General features: G+C 42.0%; 2 protein-coding genes and 1 long non-coding RNA gene across 4 annotated transcripts in view; 2 read left to right on the top strand and 1 right to left on the bottom strand.

The window, feature by feature from the left end:
• The window catches only part of PPP3CB (protein phosphatase 3 catalytic subunit beta), a 50,069-nt gene extending 46,304 nt beyond the window's left edge, over positions 1–3,765 (top strand). Inside the window, exon 16 of the transcript XR_011048113.1 lies at positions 3,418–3,765. The gene's annotated coding sequence lies outside the window, so the exon portion shown is untranslated. The remainder of the gene's footprint in view (positions 1–3,417) is intronic.
• ANXA7 (annexin A7) lies at positions 664–16,084 on the bottom strand. Of its 2 annotated transcripts, none has more exons than XM_068399947.1 (13): positions 15,997–16,084; positions 12,495–12,552; positions 9,273–9,471; positions 8,861–8,968; positions 7,671–7,711; positions 7,196–7,298; positions 6,813–6,907; positions 6,015–6,128; positions 4,550–4,720; positions 2,917–3,087; positions 2,733–2,808; positions 1,530–1,642; positions 664–1,008 (listed from the first exon to the last, which is right to left on the bottom strand). In XM_068399947.1, the coding sequence occupies exons 2-13, from the start codon at positions 12,549–12,551 to the stop codon at positions 886–888; spliced, it is 1,371 nt and encodes a 456-aa protein (XP_068256048.1). In that variant the 5' UTR covers position 12,552; positions 15,997–16,084; the 3' UTR covers positions 664–885. The 2 variants fall into 2 exon arrangements, with proteins under 2 accessions (XP_068256048.1, XP_068256047.1); XM_068399946.1 differs by having other exon boundaries at positions 7,671–7,714.
• On the top strand, positions 15,546–17,494 carry LOC137663081 (uncharacterized). Its single transcript, XR_011048114.1, has 3 exons — positions 15,546–15,641; positions 16,220–16,287; positions 17,417–17,494. It is a non-coding gene; the product is annotated as an uncharacterized lncRNA (long non-coding RNA).
• Positions 17,495–19,755: the final 2,261 nt, after the last annotated feature.

A 19,755-nucleotide genomic window follows, 5' to 3' on the forward strand; every position in this document is an offset into this window, starting at 1 on the left:
TGTTAGGGAACACCTTCCTAGCTGCTGGACTTGAAGCTTCTGTTACATTTATGGCTGGGGACAGATTCCCTGTGGCTTTCTAAAAAACCAAATGTGCTATTCAAAGCTGTTCTTTTTAAACCCTTTGAAAACATCCACATAGTCATTTATATTGTCTAGGTCACGATCGCTTTCAGTTTGGATTTACACGTGTTCCATAGTGTTAGCATTTAGATACTGGCTTTTTTCATTCTCAGCCACGTGCTGTATAACCCGCTCCTTTACAAGGAGATACTTCAAAATTAGATCCAAGATGACTTCTCCTTTCCATTGCTGCCTTAAGCATAATGGTAACAAACCACTAATGGTAACTAATTTAAGAAATTAAATAGGGGGGTACAGTCAGATTCTGCGAAAAACTGTCAGTGTAATATGACTTAAACCGAGCACTTGCATGTTTTTCAACATTACGATAGAAAGACATTAAAGGGGGGGTGTAAAATGCTTGACATCACAGCCTCAGGCTTTTTTTGTCATCCACAGTTAGCTCAGCAGTTACATTTAGGTATTTCAAGAAACTTGTGCTGGAGATTTGTCTGAGACAAACAGTTTCATCATGCGGGCTTCTGGCAGAGGGGAAGAGGTTTTGTCTGGGTCAAAAGGACTACGGCTTAGGGGCTAATGGACAAGATATATCTTTTATTATACAATAAAGAATATTATGTGCTGTAAATTAAGGCAATTGTAAGTGGAACAAGCTTATTGAATCATCAAGAAGGCATATTTGATTATACAAAATTTAAAATTATTCTTTTACACACAAGGGTAGTCAGTGTCTGCATAAAGCATGTTACATGTCCTTCAGTTTGTTTTAAAAAAGAAAACAAAAAACGAGATAATCCTCTTCTATTGACCAACAATTGCCAGCAGCAAACGCCTATAATCACCACTCGTATCACTTGCTATCATTGTAGCCAAAGTCTTCTGATACATTTGTGTGAACATCTGTTTAATTTGCACAAGGTCAATCTATGCAAAGGGAAAAAAAAAAAAGCACAAAATTTAAACACAGTGTATGATTTTAACCCCTAGACAGTCACCCTGCATCTCCTCCCTCACGGACTACAAAACACATGCCAAGGGTGAAACGTGCAATTGATTAACTCGGCATGTCTCACAAGCCAGCTGGTCCCTCTAAGGACTGAGGAGCAGCTCCCAAAGCCGAGAGTCTAGCAGTTGTTCCTTGCTTTGTCAGGACTGTAGTATCCTAACTCAGCTGAACCTTTGAACTTAAGGTGCTTATCTGCTACATGGACAGGCAACCACAGTTAAAAAGGAAGACAAGCAGTATTGCTATTAGCCCAAGATAATTAAATCACTATATGAAAGCTAGCTTTAAAACAAATTAATACATTCATCTAAATCTGAACCCCATAAAAGCTTCATTGCAATACATGATTTCTGCAGCTGTGAAAGGACTAAGTGAAAAGCTGGTTAGGGTGGATAGCTTTCTGCTACATGTGACATTCACAGAGGAGAAAGTTTCTTACCTCACTGCGAGTGACTATAATTCTGATGAGGGTAGAATCATCCGTGCCAGCTCCTTTCATAGAATAATAAAGTCTTTCTGCAAAAAAGGCTGGGCGGTTTAAAGCACATTGCACTGCAATAAAGTACATTTTTAGGATCAATTCAGGACTTTTGCTATAGACAGCTACAAGTAGGTATTGATGAAGATCCAGTTACTGTGGGTGACAGAAACTCGTTTATAGACCTAAGCTTATTTTCACACTGACCAAATGAGTTATTCCTTCACAAGAAAACTTGTGGTTATTAGCAGTTAACTTCTCTGGAAGTGCTTTGCAAAGGGGGCTGAAACCTTAATTCTCAAATAGGTAATTTAAAAACCGTTCTTCTCCTTGGATAGCTGGTACTGGGATACAAGGTATTTTCCTCATGTTCCATTGCTAGAATCTCACTAAGAAAAGTACAACTGTAAAAAGTTCTCACTCTACTAGTTACAGAATGGATCTTGTTTCAGGTTGTTCACTCTCGGAGACGAGCCTTTTTACTTTTACATGATTCTCGGAGCTGAATTTTTCCCATAAAACTCTGCAGACGGCTGTCTGCAGATTTACTAGTAAATCACACTGATGCTCACTATCAGCAAACTGTGCTAAATTTGAACTGCTTTACTATAACAAGTCAGCAGGAAAAAGTTAATTCAAAACAGTTCTTCTGTTTTGCTGAAGTTTTCCTTAGCAAATGCTGAGCTTTTTGGGGGTAGGTGGTGGTGGGGAAGAGGGTGGAAAGGGAACTGTGCCTCAAGTAGGTTCATGTTGGTTCTGAGATCATGTATGGGGGTGGCTCAGCTGTCTCTGTGGAGGTGCCACACAACCAGAGTCTTGGCTGTGTTACACTTGCATCATTTTGCAGGGCTCTGACAAATAGAGCTACAAGCACAAACCAGTGACCCTTGTTTCTGTGTAGTTGCCTGCCTTCCCAGAGAAGTGACAAGTAGTTTCTATGGAGCCTTTTCTTGTTTCAAACTGAATTCTTCATGGTGGATGCTTATTTTCTCCTATTAAGTGTAAAGTGAATAATTTGAATAATTGAAGTTACTTTTGCGCTAGCAGAGTCTCGGATTGTGCGTTCATTTGCCATATGGCCAGTGTTGAACTGGATTATTCTTCAATTACGTTTAGAAGGTTTAATTCCTAAGGGATAAGGGGAGGGAAGAACATATCACTTACAAATAGTCTTCAAACCACGTTCCACGTTTCCAGAAAATTCTCGGTCAATGCTGCTTAATAAATCACGATTAGCAATCTACAAATAAATGAGATGAATATGTGGATAATGAAATGCAGTAACAAATGGAACCTTAATTTAAAATACACTGACCAAGCTCATTTGAACTCAGTGAAGAACTCCTACCCTGGAGTATGCCTCAACTGTTGCTTTCAGTTGGGGAAAACTTCTGCTTGCCAGAACCATATTAAAGCAAGATTCATCAGTCCCAAGTTTTCCTTCACCTGCTTGGTACAGACGCTGAGCATCTTCTTGAGCTTTTTGATAATCCACAGTTTGATTCTCATCCCGATTACCCTAAAAGCAAAGACAACAGATGTCAGATGAAACTACACAGAGAAGGCCATGCAGTAGACGCCAAGCATGTATCTTCAAAGCTTGAAGCAGAAAGTAATACCAGTTTGAAATACATTACATTGCTTTAAAACTACTTTGTGGTTTAATATTTCTTACAGGGAACAAATGCAAAAGTGGCCCAGAACCCTATCTGTAGGGCATGCTTTAAACTGTAGATACACTGACTCAGATAATTTCACCCATACATATCATCTCATAGTTCTAATTAAGTACTGTACTTAATGCTCTATTTTACTTAATAATGTAAGCTTTCTCTTGATTTGTTTCTAGGCATCAAGTTGCAAAGAATCTTCCCAAACTAATGAATTACTGAATTATGCACACCTGAAATATCTCAGGTCTTCTATTTGGTTTAGAATTCGCTAATTTCAAGTAAGAATGTCTCCAGAAAGCACTTACTATAGTTGTAATATGTCAGTAGGGCTTATGTGACATTTTATGTGCTTTGGTTTTGGTTTTTTTTGCTGCCCAGTGCATGGATGGATACTGCTAAATACACTGGCTGATCAGGCTGAATACATGCTTTCAGTACTGTTGTATCTGTAGTGGTTAATATAATATTTAAATGATGTGGTTGTCAATTATTGTAAAGTACTGGATTTATCAAAATAAAATTAGCAGCATGAGCTTCTCAAGGTTTTCTTTCTTGTGGATTTTTGCATAGCTGAACTCTCACAAAGGCAGAGGCAAAGGAGATAGAGAAGTGTCATAGAAATTCTAACAGCAAATAGGCAGATTGATCAGAGAAATGTGGGAAGTTGCATTAGTACATCTTTCTTCCTAAACATGGATAACTGCAAGTTACTACTCTGCAACGCAAAAAGAGCCCTAGTCAATGATATGGGATAAGCAAGCTCCGGTGTTCACCTGAATTCAATAGTAGCACCTCCCGAATTCTGGTGACGTGAAGGGAGTATGGTGTAAGTTGGGAGATAGGTTTTGCCCTGCCGTGCCTCTCAGCTTGTTTGTAGGGATTCTCACAGGTATTCTACATACCACAAAGGTTATCCTATCTGATTCACCCAAATTATTTTCTTAACATATGCAAAAAATAAAAAGCATCTTGCCTGAACAGCAGTGTGGAGCACTGCTTTACAGTACCACTTGATCGCATCTGCACAATAAAGTATTTACACATAAGTTCTCTGAGATGAATACAGGGTGCTGAATTAGGTCACACAATTCATCATAGATGTGTAGACAGGAAGTATCTCTTCCTTGAGGAGGGACTGAAGTGTCATATCTTGTCATCAGGGAATAAATTAATGGCCTGGGACTAATTTCTTCAAAACCTGGCTCTTGCTAAGCATACACAGGCTATTTATGGAGCCATTATGACTACATGCATCAAAGTCAGACTGTGCACCGTTATCTTACCCCCAAAAAGAAAATTAAAGCTCACTTGGCACATAGATATAAGTAATCGTTCAAAGTGTCCTGAAGTGTCTGCTCTGATGTCTTGTTCGAGGTCCCTTCCAAATTCTGATTTATAGCAGTTCACTATTTCTCGTATTTCCTGGTTTGTCCTTGTGCAAAGGATCTCAATCAGCACTCTCTCCTGAGTGCCTGCTCCCTGTAGGCAGAGGAGAAGAGGGCATAACTACAAAGCGCTACCTATTCAGTTTTCTTCAACTGTGAAATGAAGCAGTCATCTATTATTGCAAAACCTAATACAATCTACATTTTAAGCACAGTATCCTTGCAGTGTGAAAGCACACGATCTTCTCTATACTTAAAATGGAATGAAGATTCCTCTCAAACATTCGATTCTGCACCAGTTCAAAAAAATAACCCAAAACTATACATCCACACAATAGTGACATCAGCCAAAGTTAACTGGAAAATAGTTTAGGAAGGAAATTCTTTGGCAGCCTTTATCTGGAAACATACTGGAGGAAGGTAGAGCCTTATGATAATCATTAAAGCCAAAGACACATGTAAATTCTGTTTTGGTCAGCATGCAGGTGTGTTCCTATTCCAAATGTGTCTGCTTCCTCAGCATGGAGCACCGGCAGGAACTTTTCATAGATGCTTCCCTCTCCCCAGAGTAAAAATTAACTCTTGAGTTCTGTGTATAATGAGATCTTACTGGCACTGTCATCTCTATTCAGGCAAGGACTAGACAGGAGTGGATCTCTGTGAGGCTCTAGGTAATGTTGTATTATAATTTTTTTAAAATGGTCAGGAGTGGCTGTTGCCTCCACTAAAGCCAGATCTTTATTTAAGCTCCCCATTCTTTAGAAGGTCTGCATTCATATGAGGGTTAAGTTACGTGTTTCCAGTATCAGCCACCTGCTAGCTGCTGCAGCTCAAAGCAGCAGGAAATTCTGATAAACTGGATGTACCAATTTACTTGAGTTAAAAAGGTTAAAGCAACTAGCTCACCTAATTTCTAATGCAGTCTTAATACTTTCGTAGATACATGCATCATCAGACCTTAAGAAAATATTTTTTCATTGTTGTCCTTTTGGAAAAAAACTGGGATACTCTGAAAATATGTTTCAGTAACAATGGTTTGTTCCTAGTAAGGAGAAGTACATACCTTCAATGTAAACAGTGGTTATAGTTTTAATGGCACCATGGCCCTTCCTAGGTTCTAGCAGAAATTATGACCAAGTGGCAGAGAGCAAAGTTCCGTCCTGCAGCGTTTCATCCTCTGCTGCATGGACAGCTGCTCTGAACTGGCTAATCCTGCAGAAATTGACTGGAACTGAGGGACGCAGCAGAAAAGAATGTTAAGCCCCACAGTCCCCACATTTGTTGGCCACTACAGGATTTTTCAACGCTGCAAGGATCAGGTATTCCCTTTTCTTAGATGAGTGTTTTAAGATGGTTTTAAACTTATTTCGTTCACATAAAAACCATACCTTCATTGCATGACGTAAACTCCAGGCATCATAGTAGGTGCTAGGCATGAAGAGTGCTAGAATCAATTCTTCCACATTTCCACTTAATTCAGACTTCAGATCTTTAATTAAATCCTGTTCAATTATAAACACAAAAAGGGCTTTGGAGAGTGTTAGCCATGTAGATTATATACTGAAAAAAGATCAAACTAGAACTTACTTTCATGACGGATTTCTACCTTTGTGCTGTTTTTCCTGTAAAGCTTTGTTTTATTTCTTATAAAGAACTACCCTCTGTACAAAACTTTGACAGCTCAGCTCTTCTCCATTATCTCCTCACTAATTAGGACCTAGTCAGGTCCTGAAAAATGCCACGACTGTAAAATTTCACTTTAAATTCCAAAAATGACAGAGGGAAGAAATTAAATTATCTCCACCTTTTATTGACTAACCAATCCTCAACCAGTTTCTCAGCTGCTGGTTTGTATGCGTAGAAAACTCAGTAGTTTCAGACACTAATACAAGGACAGTTTAAGCTTGATTATTTTCTATCTATCAAGCATTACAAAAGCAGAGAAGCTTCTTGTTTGGTCAGGGACAGAACCAGCCCCCAACCTTCCCCCACCCCTGCGTCTGCCAGGTATCAGGACACCACTGTGTTAAATACCAGCTGTCCCCCGGTACACAAGGAATGTAACCAAAAGAAGTGCATTTTAAAAATGCCCAAACCACTCCCCAAGACTAAAATGCAATCAGGCAGTTAAAGCAGCAGCTGGAAGTTCGGTTTTGTTTACTGATTGAAAGAACTAGTGAACATACCTTGCCATACATAGTCTTGAAAGCTGCCTTGATTTTTTGCCTTTGATCATTGGAGCGGTTAGCAACAACATTGATGATAGCCTGCTCATCGGTTCCTTGGAAACAGAAGGGCAATTTCATGTAAGAACTCGCAATAAGCCCTCTGAGACTATGTATTTTATAATCTTGCATTTGGGCAGAGTTGCATAATAAATGACTACCATTTAAGTCTGCCAAATTTTCTGTGTAACTTCTCCTATTAAATTGCCCAAGTCATTTTGAAAGTGTGACTTTTGAAAAGCTTGGGGAGAAAAAATGTATGGTTAAATAAAAATTGAAGAAAAGGACAAAATGGCGTTAAGAAGTTAGCTCAATAGAAATTTAAGCTTCTATTGCTTACTTACCAAACCCCTTCATAGCTTTGCGTAGAATTTCTGCGTCCCTTCCAGCATCAAAGTTTGGAGCAGCTTGAACTGTGCCCTGGGTAGACTGAATCATTGCTGCAGGCTGAAAATAAGAGTCGTGTAACTAGCTGTCCTGCACAATATAAATTCAAATTAAAATCACAACTTTGGAATCAGTACTTCAGAAGGAGTTGTCTATTCGTTCCCCATTTTTCCTCTTAACACAGAATCAGGGCGACATTTAGTTGTGTTGAACAGCTTTGGCCCACCAATGCCAAATCGAAGGTTTTACCCAATTGTATGGATGAAAATCTACTTGATAAGCGAGCATACACAGATACAGGGTTATGATTTTTTTCAGGTTGTACCCTGAGTGTAGCTGGGAGCTCTTGATGCAGAACACACTGTAAATTGTTAAAAACCAGTTGTAAAAACAGAAGCCTCCTAAGACTGTAGAAGAGGATAGAGCACCTACCGGACCAGGCATTGGCGATGGTGCTTGTCCACCAGCATACCCTACTGAAAATAAAGAACAAGATAAAAGGAATCAATTAGGTCTCCTCTTCTTAGGTAAATGCTATCTATCTAATCTGAAAATAAAGCCATTTACAGACCTACCACTGCACAAAACCTGTTTCCTAAGTAATGATACCTATCATGATCAGTAACTGAACTTCTTGCCCTTGGGAATGATGGGAAGAAGCAATCATATTGCTGGTACATACACTAGCAAGGCAATTCTAGAAGTACTAAATTTCTGGGGCTGTGGGAACTGGAAGGATCTCTTATTAAATATTGCTATCTATCTTTGACAAAGGCAAGATAGCCCATGCAAATGAAGAATGTGTGTCCTGTGCTCTCTTTTAAAGTCACGTTATACACTTTAAAATGTCAAGCATATAAAGGATAAATATTAAGAATTCATTGGTGCAAAAAGAATTGAAGGAATCTCATTTAGTGATCAAGAATTGAAGGAATCTCATTTTGTGCACTGTGAATACAAAAGCTATAATTACATTTTTTTGTACTGGAATTTTATTTTTATCTGTAATACATATCTACAATTGTTATCATTTTAACAGCAGGTTAGTTATTATTAGAGTTATTAGAGTTAACAAAGCAATCCTTAAAAAAAAAAAGGCTTTTCTGCTCTGAATTTCTTGCAAACACAAACTGACACATACCAGGACAAAAATCATCTTGGTGGTAACTGACCACTCAAAGCATTAAAAACAGTGCACCATTTTTAAGCAACTGTGTCATTCTCCTTTCCACTTCCCCCACTATGCCAGGGATCACCATGAACACTCAGATCTGAAAAATGCATTCATTTCTTTGACATTAACGGAACAGCTAGATACTCTTGAATGTGGACTCTGGATTTCACAGTTCTCATCAGATACTTGCAGTTTGAAGAAGGATAAGCACCTAAACCATTACATGATGACCATTAATCAGCGACAGCCATCCCTTTTGGATGTAGCACCCACAGAGATGGTTCTCATCAGCTCTTCAGTGGTCTTGTCAAGAAGGGTGGTAGGAGGTGTACAGCATGCAAACCTCAACAGCTAAAAGTAACAAAGGTAAGTGCCTGATTTGTTACTACCTATCCTGGGATCTCTTGGTTTAACCTCGGATGCTTAAAGTTTCATATATATGACGTACCTGGAATTTGTGCTGGTCCACCTCCAGCGTAGCTTTGGGCAGGAGGCTGCGGATAGCCACCAAAGCCAGGGCCAGCGGGAGGCACACCAAATCCAGGGCCTGCAGGAGCTAGGAGAAGGACACCAGCACACTTAATGTTTTGTACTTGACTTCTGACATAACATGAGCCAGGTTACTGAGCAAAGCTATGCAAGAGACTAATTTCTCTGTCTGTGCAGTGGCCCAAAACCGTCAAGGCCCTGCCATCAGCAAGCAGGTGTTCACTGCTAGGCAGCAATTTGCCTGGCTGCTTAAATGCAGCTGCCTAAACTGATCACTGAACAAAGCTGCTTTTCTTTACTGCTTCTACCAAGCACAGGGAATGGTGACATCAGAAATCACTCCCGAGGGGTACTCTAACAAAGGATCTTACCTCCAGGATAAGGTGGCATTCCTCCAGCCTGGGGAACTCCAGGGAAGCCCCCCGGGGCAGGATATCCTGCTGCCTCTGGATACCCAGCACTCGGTGGTGCTGCAGGATAGGTCCCTCCTCCTGCCGGAGGGTATACTCCAGGAACAGCGGGATAGGAGTACTGACCAGCTGGTGGATAGACAGACTCCTGTCCTGTCGGCTGAAAAACAAAAATGGGATGTCTGTACACCTGCTAACAGGACATTAGAGTAAAAACTCTCAAGCTACCAAAATGTCCACGTGTATAATAATGTGAATTATATAATTAGATTCAGCACTTCAAGTGGCAGCAGCAGAATTCCTGAAGCCTGGATGGGGGCCTCCTGGTTGGGTTTTCTGATGCGTCTCTCATGTTGACACAGAATCAGAGGGTGCTACAGGGTGGAAGGCACCTCTGATCCCATCCACCTTCAAAGCAGGGCCGGCTTCAGAGTTAGATGAGGTCACGCAGGGCCTTGTCAAGTTTTCAGTATCTCCAAGGAGCAGCGAATCCACAGCCTCTCTGGGCCCCTGTTCCAGTGTTTGACTACTCTCATGGTGAAAAATGTTTCCCTCAAATCAAATTACAATTACAACCCGTGATTGTGCCAGCTGCTCTTTCACTGTGTACCTCTGAGAAGAGTCTGGCTCCAATGTCTCTATCACTCCTCCTTACATAGCAGAAGACTGAACAGATCTCCGCTTAGCCTTCTCTTCTCCAGGCGAGCAGACCTCCCTGGACACACTCCTGTTTGTCCACGTCTCTGTTGTACCGGGAGGCCACAACTAGACACCGATTCCAGATGTGGTTTCGTAAGCACTGAGCACAGAGGAGTAATAATTTCCCTTGACCTGCTGGCTTTGCTTTTGCTAAAGCCTGGTATGTCATTAGCCTTCTGTCCTGGGGACACACACTGCTGAGCCACATTCAACTTGTCAACCACCAGGACACCTGGTCCTTTACTGGAAAGCTGCTACTTCTATCCTGCATAAGTAAGAGGTGAGCTCAGCTAGGCTTGCTCTCTATGAATCATTAGGCGCTCACCTTCTGTTTTTATAGGACTCTTAAGAGCTTAATATCTTGGAAACTTCTACCTCTCTTGCACAACCAGTATTTTCAAATGCTACATGGTGAGAACTTACAAGAGGTGGGTTTTTCTTTTCCATTGCCTTTGGAATCCAGGTTATAAAGCATGGACAGTGAATGACTAAATCTGGACCACTGAGTCAAACTGAACACCTATTACAGGTTTTAAATGAACAAGTCAAACATCTGTATGCCTTTGTTCTGCTACATGTATGACTTACCAGCCACACCACAAAGGTTGCTATTAGCGTTAACGTACATTAGAAATATTTACTTGACTGACCAGGATCTCTAAGGGAAAACCCTATAAAAGTCATATACTTGATCTTAAAACTCAGGTATTTAAAATCAGCTTCATAACAAAGCATAATGTATGGACTCATTACTCACTTGCTGGGAATCATCTTTACCAACTAGCTTTAGAAATATGGCTCACACATTACATACAGTACACATTCATTCTTGAGCCCAGAAAACAGAAATAAACTGCAAAGCAGTAAAGTCTAGCTCAAAACATTCTCCTCAGATTTGGTTGCCCCAAGATTTCTACCCCCCAATTACTGTGCCCAGGCTATATAATACTCTCATCCCCAGTGGTACAGTCTAATCTTTTCTGCCAGACTCAGCAAAAAGATTTTAATGGAATTTAGATTCACAAATCCAAAATTAGGATCCTCAAAAGCCCTGCTCAGATAACTATCACTATTGCAGGAGAAAATAATTTCGCATTGGTTTTTTGCACTGGTTATCACTTTGGGCATCATCAATGAGACTAGGAAGCCTAGAATCGTTGATATCAAATCTAAAGGGTCTTTTAATTCATCCATTGAAGTTGGCTATATGTTAGATGCTAGCTAAGAAAAAAAAATATTTTCAGATGTAGTTAAAAAGCAATCACAGCTACCATCATGAGGGTTCAGCAGAACCTTGAGGGGAGAAAAGAAATCCTGGAGTTAAAAAAGTCTGGTTTCTAACATGTTTGTCTTTAGCTTGGCTGACTTTAGTCTTTCAGAGTGAGTAAGGGTAAACTGGAAAGCAAAATAATCAGAGAGTTTATTGCATGTATTTATAGCTTTTCAGTGTCTTAATGGGATCCAGGCTGAGCTCCATGCTTAAGTCTAGTTCTGTACTACATAAAACACAGACCATATAAAATTCCCACAATTACAGTATGATCAGTGCCACACGAATAAAAGCACACAGTTGCATCTAGCTTTGAAAAACGATGCTAGTTTATCAAAAATACTGCAGTATCAGCCACACCTGATACATTCCAGCCTTCCATTAAGTTTCATTGGAATTTTCAGTCCATTCAGTCATGAGCTGAAGGTGGAACAAAGTCCTGCAGCTGAAGGATAGAGGGTCAAAGTCAAGATACGGTGTCCTTTATCCTCAGAAAAATATTTACTTGGTGTCGTATGAAAGCTGGGCTACTTGAGTAAAGCATTCCAAGCTCTTCCTGAGGGCAATGGCCACTGAAGTTTGTTCAGCATCTCTTTAAATCCTGGGATATGGATATGTGGAATATTTGGTAGACACTGTGGTAGAGACTCGTTCAGAGATTACCTCTGAGCCTGTGTGCACCTTAACTGCACAAATCAAAGGACATGGGAAATGTAAAAATGAATGCAATACAGTGAATGATTATTCACATTTCTAGGTATTCACTGGCCAAACCAAATGGATTTGAAAGCAGAATTCTTACTGTGTTGGACCATTAAGGCAGCAGGTGGTCATAGAAATAAACATTAAAGACCCTCATAGTTATGTAAGAACTACTGATACTTTAAAGAAATGATTTGCTGAGATAGTTAGCTATATTAAAAAAAACAAACTCACAAGTCAAAGATAAACTAAAACAAGACCAAACAATCAAAAAACCTTTCTGGAACAACACGCAAAATTAAAAAAAAAATTTAAACTTCCTTCTTGGAATTCTTACAACTGTGAAGTCATCCTCAGGGACATATAGACAAAACCAAAGACAATAATCTCTAGAGAATACTGTATATGAACTGACAGTTACTACTTACACACACACACAGAGCATAGTAAGAAGGTGTAGTCACAGAATATAAATACATTAGGAATGCAACCCACTGAAGAGCCATACTTACAGGATAACCAGGGAAAGCAGGGTAGCCGCCCGAAGGGGGATAACCTGGGTATGACATTCTGGGAAAAAAAAAAAGATATTTTCATTGTCCAGGCACTATATATGCATTTGTAGTAGTTATTTGCTTGCTAATTACCTGTTAAATCACTTGAACAGTATGTTTAGTAGATTTAGAATTGCTCAGGAGTACTTGTCAGCTATTAAACCCACAAAACCTTTCCTTTTTTTTCCTACACATGACCATAGCAAGCAGGATTCAGAAGGGAAGCATCTTCAACTTTGTAATTAACTACCACTCCTATTTAGAGTCAGATAAACACTGAAGCACGGTAAGAGGCCTGAACCTCCAAAAAAGAACTCTGAAATACAGGGTACACTTCGAGGTGCCAGAAGGAGGGGGCTGAGCCCTTTGCCAGAACAGAACCAGCAGGGCCAGGCTAGAGCAGGGCCCTAGTCCTGCACTGCACCAAGCACCTGTCTCCCATCACCCTGCGCTCCTCCGCTCAGAGGGGTAGTTCCTGTGAGAAGAGCAGTACCTTATCTATCCTGTGTAAAATGATAATTCAATAGAAATGTGTAATCCCCCAGCATTTCTTCATTTGTGTAGACTTCTGTTTCCTGCCAGTAACTGTTTATTTTGGTCCCATTTTTAATAGAGGGGCTTGGGGAGTAAGAACAGAACAGGACAGAGATCATCCCCCATGTTGCCAACCAGTTGGGCAGGGAGTTTTGAGGCCATTAGCCAGGTTACGAAACATTCAATGGCAGGAGGAAAAATCATGTTAATACTAACCAGCCAGATTCCCTGATGGAGGGCCTGGAAGTTACTCACGGCATGTTTCTAAGGCAATATGCACCTTAGCTGCACAAATCAAAGGACATGGGAAATGTAAAAATGAATGCAATACAGTGAATGATTACTCACATCTCTAGGTATTCACTGGGCAAACCAAATGGATTTGAAAGCAGAATTCTTACTGCATTGGACCATTAAGGCAACAGGTGGTCATAGAATTAAACATCTGAGACTTAACGTGGAAAACATTAAAACTTTGTGTAGGTTACTTCAAATAAGAGCCAAAAACAACTTGCAAAGAAGCACAGCTATGCAGTCTCACTGATAAACTTGGATCATCACTTCCAAATAAATAAAGGGGGAAGAACAACATGAAGCATATTTGTAAATCTATGCTTTAACCATAAACACTGCTAGCGGCTACTTATTTCCCTAAGAAGAAACACCTTAAACCAGTACCTGTACAGTATTTATTACTGACAGCTCCTTGAATGGACTTTAAATTTGGCTTTCAACAGCACATTTCTTTTGGTATTTCTGACTTTAACACTAATTGTAACTCCTTTCAGGAACAAGATGACCAGCAGCAGTTCCTTCTGATCTCAGTTTCACTCTTTCCACTTACAGGAAAATATTGTGTCAGCAAAATGGAACATCAAAAAACAAACAAACAAACAAACACTTCTTCAGCTTTTCAGCTTCATGTAATTCAACTGAAGTTACACCATTAAGAAGACAGGATTGTAAAGCCTGTAAAACTCGTGTTGAGGTGCACTGTATCATTTCCACTCTACAACTTACTATGTTTTTCATTATGCAAAATCAACAGCTGGTGACAGCAACTCAGCTGTTTCAACAGCTGTAAAAAGTTTCATTTGTACAATAAATGGGACCTAACAATCTTTTAACCGTATTAAAATATACCAAATTTTAGACTGATTGGTAAGATACTTAATTTAGAATGAATTTAGGTTTTCAGCTATGTCTCTGATTTACTAGCAAACACATTCTGGCAAAAGGTTTTTAAGGCATGAGTTTCCAACATCTCATTTTCAAGCAAACAAGCCATCAAGGCTATGTTGTATTTTTGATTAGCAAATTAACTACCTGTGCAAACCTCTGACTTACGCTGCACTGGTAAATTGTTTAACACTTTCCTTACTTCTGTTGTATTGGTTCCTTTTCTAGGATTCAATTTGTGATGCGAGTTCTTTTGGGTCAAGTACTGGAAATCGTGGTATTTCATTTAATCATCCCGCTCTTAACAAGACCTTGATTCCTATTTGTCATTCTTCTGAATTATAAAAACAAAATAAAAATGTTTTCTTTGCATTTCTTTGATCTAGATGATCTTTTTTTTTTCTTTTTCATTAGAAAAAATGATAGTTTTAGAGTAATAAAAGTGTCAAGTAAGGACCACTGCTTCAATTACTTCAGGCCTTTTATAACTAGATGGACGACGCTAAATTGGGATTTCAGACTTGCATCTGACACCAGTTACAGGAGTCTCTTCAAAACTGACTATGACCAGACAGCAATATTTACTGAAACCTCTTTCAGTATGTAGATAGGTTTTCCAGGAGATAAATTAAGTCACTTACAGAATATGAAGTACTTAGTAAAACATTGGACTGCCGCTGCCATAGCGCATGGCCTCGCTTATCTCAAGCGCAAGCATCCTCAAGCAGAACAGAGGCTCTGATATTACTGCTTTTAGAACCAAAATAACAACAGATTTTCCCCATCAGATTTTTAATTTCCACCCCATGTCCCCGGCCGCGGGCGGGTTAAGCCGCGGCCGGGCGCTGTCACAGCCCGCCCGGGGGTGAGTCAGCGGCGGCACCGGCCAAGGGCGGCTGCGGGCCGCAACACCCGCCAGCACCCGCCGGTTCTCCTCTGCGGGCTGACATCGAGATCTGAGGGGAGGGTCTTTTATTGTGGGGCAGATGGAGCTCAGACGGTGTAACATCAGCGGACGCGCTGAACTCGCGGCGCTGGGCTGGAGCTCCGCAGCTAAAAACACCGAAGCCTCCCCTCTGCTGCCGCAGCCCGGCCCCCCCACCCAGCTCCGCACGCGGCGGGACGGAGGAGGCACCGCCCGGCCTGGCCCCGCCCGGCGCACACCTGTGGCCCCAGCCGAGGACGCCCCCGCCAGCACCACACCCGCCCCCGGAGCCTTTAAAGGGCCCCGGTGGGGCCGCCACCATCCCCCGCCCCGCCCGCGCCACCGCCCCGCTCTGTTTCGGGGCGGGAAGGGCGGTCACGTATCGCCTTCGTCTCTCCCCGCTCCCTCAGCCGCCAGCCCCGGGCCGGCGCGGCGAGCCCTCCGGCGAGGCACGGCTGCGGGCAGAGGCAGGTATTACTCTACTGATTTCTCCTGAGGCGACCAGGACCTGGTCCCCGCTCCGCACCGCCAGGGCAGCCCCCGGCCAGGGGGGTGCGGCGCCTTGGGGCGGGCCGGCGCCTCCCTCGGCCGGACACCTGCCGAGCCCCGAGGTGGCGGGCGGCCGCGGCTCCAGGAGCCCGGCCCAGAGCTGCTGCTCGGGTCGCCCCGGGCCCCAGCACGCCCGTGCTGCAGGGGACAGCGGGTTGGGGCCAAGCCCCCCCAGAGGCGGTGTGTGAGGAGCGGCGGCGGGGCCGGGCCGAGGCTTGAGGCGAGGGGCGCGCGAGTCACGGCCGGCCGAGTCCCTCCCTCCAGCTGCCTCACCTGAGGGGAACCCTGCGGAGCCTCCGGCCTCTCTCCCGCAGCTACACCGCAAAATGGAGGCTGTGGGGCCGGGCGGCACCCGCCCCGCCCCCGGCACCGAGCCCGCCCCGGCCCGGCCCACGGGCCCTGCTCCCCGCGGGCAAGAGCGCCGCGCCCGAGGCCCGGCAGCGGCTCTCGGTGGTGACCGCCCCGCTAACCCGGGACCCCTTTCCTGTCTGTGCAGGTTTGCCCCATCTTGCTGAAGGAAAGCTGCAGTATGCCCAGTTCTCCTTCAAAACGGCTGAGAGAGAGGTAAGCTCAAAGACACAAGTGCCCCAGAAACACAGAGCGGCTTGTCAGGGGAAGCATCCAGCCCGGGAAGCGCCAGGCGATGCCATCCCGCGGGAGTCCTTAGCCACCCACCGAGGAAAGGAAAGGAGAAGTCCACACTGCCGTTTCTCCACGGCACCACTGCAATGGAGTTGGGCCCTAATGCATGTAGCTCTAAGCGGAGTCTGTTATCCAGTAACACTGAGTCTTTAGATGAAGATCATTCAGTAGCTGGCAGGTAGTCAGCCAAGTCATCTAGGCCACCAGAACAGTGTGTAACAGGCGAAGTATATAAAGGACATAAGTGGAGTTGGAGGAGTTGCGCCTTCTTATGTAGTTACTCAAGATCAGGATCTAGATCAAAAGATGGCATAAAGGTAAGATTGTTCTGACTGCTACATACCTTTCTCTAGAAAGAAATCTTAATTATAGTCATTTGTATGCAATTGTAGGAAGTACACTTAGTGTTTTGCTTCTGTCTATTGTGATGTTTATTCATATTATAGTTAGAACAGATGCTACATATCCATAGTCCTTCCTTTACCTGGTGGTTAATTATTCCTAAGAGATTTGGACCAGCAAGTTACAATTTACGAAGTATCTACCCATGATGTTATGCACTGGTTACTTGAGATTATTCAAAATAACATCCTACTTTTTTATGATAAACATGTTAGCAGTTCAGAGATCATTAAAATGCAAACAATTTTTTCCTGTAACCTGGTGCAGCACTTGAGCTCTAGATGAAACAACTGCCACTGCTCTGTCTGTAAAACAGCATTAAGTGCAGGCAGCAGAAAATAGGTGGATAATAATTTACCATGCTTGCCCGCTTCAAATGAAGAGCACCTAAAGCCACATAAAGAATCTAATAAATGACCTATCGTCTTCAGCAAAATTGGGCTTGTTCTTCCTTGTTTGCCCAGAACACATCAGGAGTAGCTTTAAGAATTTAATCCTCACAGCGTTCTTCAGCTGACACTCCTAGTGTACGTCTACTCTATTTCACCTCTGTTATGCACATTTCTTTCAGGACAGGTATATATTTAAATCCCTGTTTCCATGGGAACCAAGGACTTTTAATACACAGTTCTTTATCTCTTCCATTTAGTGGACTGTTTGGATTTGAGCTGTTCAGGAAAGGAACAATCTGTTTTCACAAAGAAGTGGGAAAAGAACAAGAGAAAATATTTAAATAAAATGGCATATGTCTGAAGAATCTATTTTAAATGTGTTGCATGCTTATATGTTAACAAGAATATCTGGAATGACTTTTTTAAAGCATGGAATGAAACTATTGTGATCATCTAGTTTCACTGCCTGTATCGACAGAAATCCCTTGGCTTGTTACTATAGCTAGAGCCAGCACGTTTAGGAAAGCTTCCAAAACCCTATGCAGAGTTAAGGCAACTTCTCACTATTAGAAAATTTAGTTTTAGTGAAGTTGGGAGACAAACTCTTGCTCCCCACTTTTGTAGTATCCTGCTAAGACATGATAGTGGACAGAATTCTGGTCTGGAGGGACTTGGCTCTCAACTACATAGTCATGCTAAGTGACTGCTATCAATAGAGCTGAAACAAAACCTTTTTTCAGAGTAATTTATTGTTGGTGACATGGGTCACCAAAGCATTGCTGCTTCTCTGTGCCATGTATCCTGCTTCCCACTTAAATAATATGAAACATTACTTTTGATGTTCTGTTTCAGCCAATACAGTTAAGTGTGTTTTTAAAAAAAAAAAACACAACCAACTTTCCCACAGTTTGTCGTAAGCAACAAGACCTGGTCAGCTTTGAACCGTGGGTCAAAGTATAACAAACCAACAGGATACTGCAGTGATCCAAGTCTAAATATTGTACTAAATACTTTTCCTGTTACACTACCTTGTGACTGTAGTAATTAAAATGCAGATAGTCAAAGTTAGCTGTTGAGTTAGCCTTCCCTGTGCAGAGGGAGCAGAGCAAGTTCAGTTCACTCAGAGCCATGTGTTTGGTTAGCTGTTCAAGTGAGAGTCACTACCCTGTAAATCATGTTAGGGCTCCAGCCACTGTAGTCCAAACATGAAGATTTCACACAAACTTTACAACTGAGTTGCCACCAGCAACCAGTTCTGTTGTGTGGAATCACACTAAAAATAGAAGCTTCACCCTTAAAGCACAGAAGGAGAACAGCAGGTTGTTCTGCTATGCTACTTAAAAGAGCAGTGTGTCCAACGTTTTTCACCATCAACTTTTTAATCCCTATGATTAAACCCATGCATTTCAGATTGGTTACTAATAGATGGCATATGTCCACAGGTTCACAAAATCACACACCAAAACACTACTTCCTCTTTGCAGCAGACTTAAGTATTCTGCCAAGAAACTTAAATGACTCAGCTAACAAGGCAAACTTAGTGACCTTCATCCCAGTATACGGAAATAATCAGCAAATGAAATTGTAATTCTGGCAGCAAGGATTTTTTTAAGTATGAAATTGCAGATAGCAAAATAAAAAGTTTGGTATTCTCAAGGATATAGAACAGTTAGTCTTGTCTCCACTTTCCAAGGCTTACAATCAAAACACATGTTTTATCAAAGATCAATGACTGGACATACTGGGCCAGTTTGACAAAATGTACATTCTAAATGAGGAATTCAGTATAAACCACTTGGATGTCCACAGAAGGCTTGAGAAGAACCCATAATTAGTTAAACTACAGAAAACAGGAGTTAGCATGAGCAAGGATAAACAACTTGTAAGAAAGAACTAAGGCTGTGTTGAAAAGGGAATTTGTGGAATTCTGTTAAGTTGGTCAGGGATCAATTCTAATTTTTTTCTTAACTGAGTAGGGTGCAAAAGTCAGGAATAAGCTAATGATACCCGCTGACAAAACTGTGAGGTGTCACCAATACTGAGAATAACCCAAACCAGGAGATATGTATGTGGATCTAAATTTTTTTTTTATTAAAAATTGTCATAATCAGAGGGCTGGAGCACCTCTCCTATGAGGATAGGCTGAGAGAGTTGAGGCTCTTCAGCCTGGAGAACAGAAGGCTTTGGGGAGACCTCATAGCAGCCTTCCAGTACCTGAAGGGGGCCTGCAGGAAAGCAGGAGAGGGGCTTTTTACAAGCACAAGTAGTGACAGGATGAGGTGTAACGGTTTTAAACTGAAAGAGGGTAGATTTAGATTAGATCTTAGGAAGAAATTCTTTACTGTGAGGGTGGTGAGACACTGGAACAGGTTGCCCAGAGAAGCTGTGGCTGCCCCCTCCCTGGCAGTGTTTAAGGCCAGGTTGGATGAGGCTTTGAGCAACCTGGTCTAGTGGAAGGTGTCCCTGCCTGCAGCAGGGGGGTTGGAACTAGATGATCTTTATTCTATGATTCTATAGTGCCAGGTCATGCATTTAAATTAATTTTCCTAGCAAACTGGAGTTCTGCTGCAAATGACAGCAGGGGCAAGATATTGGA

This window comes from Nyctibius grandis, chromosome 4 (genome assembly GCF_013368605.1).
Source record: "Nyctibius grandis isolate bNycGra1 chromosome 4, bNycGra1.pri, whole genome shotgun sequence".
NCBI lineage: Eukaryota > Metazoa > Chordata > Aves > Nyctibiiformes > Nyctibiidae > Nyctibius > Nyctibius grandis.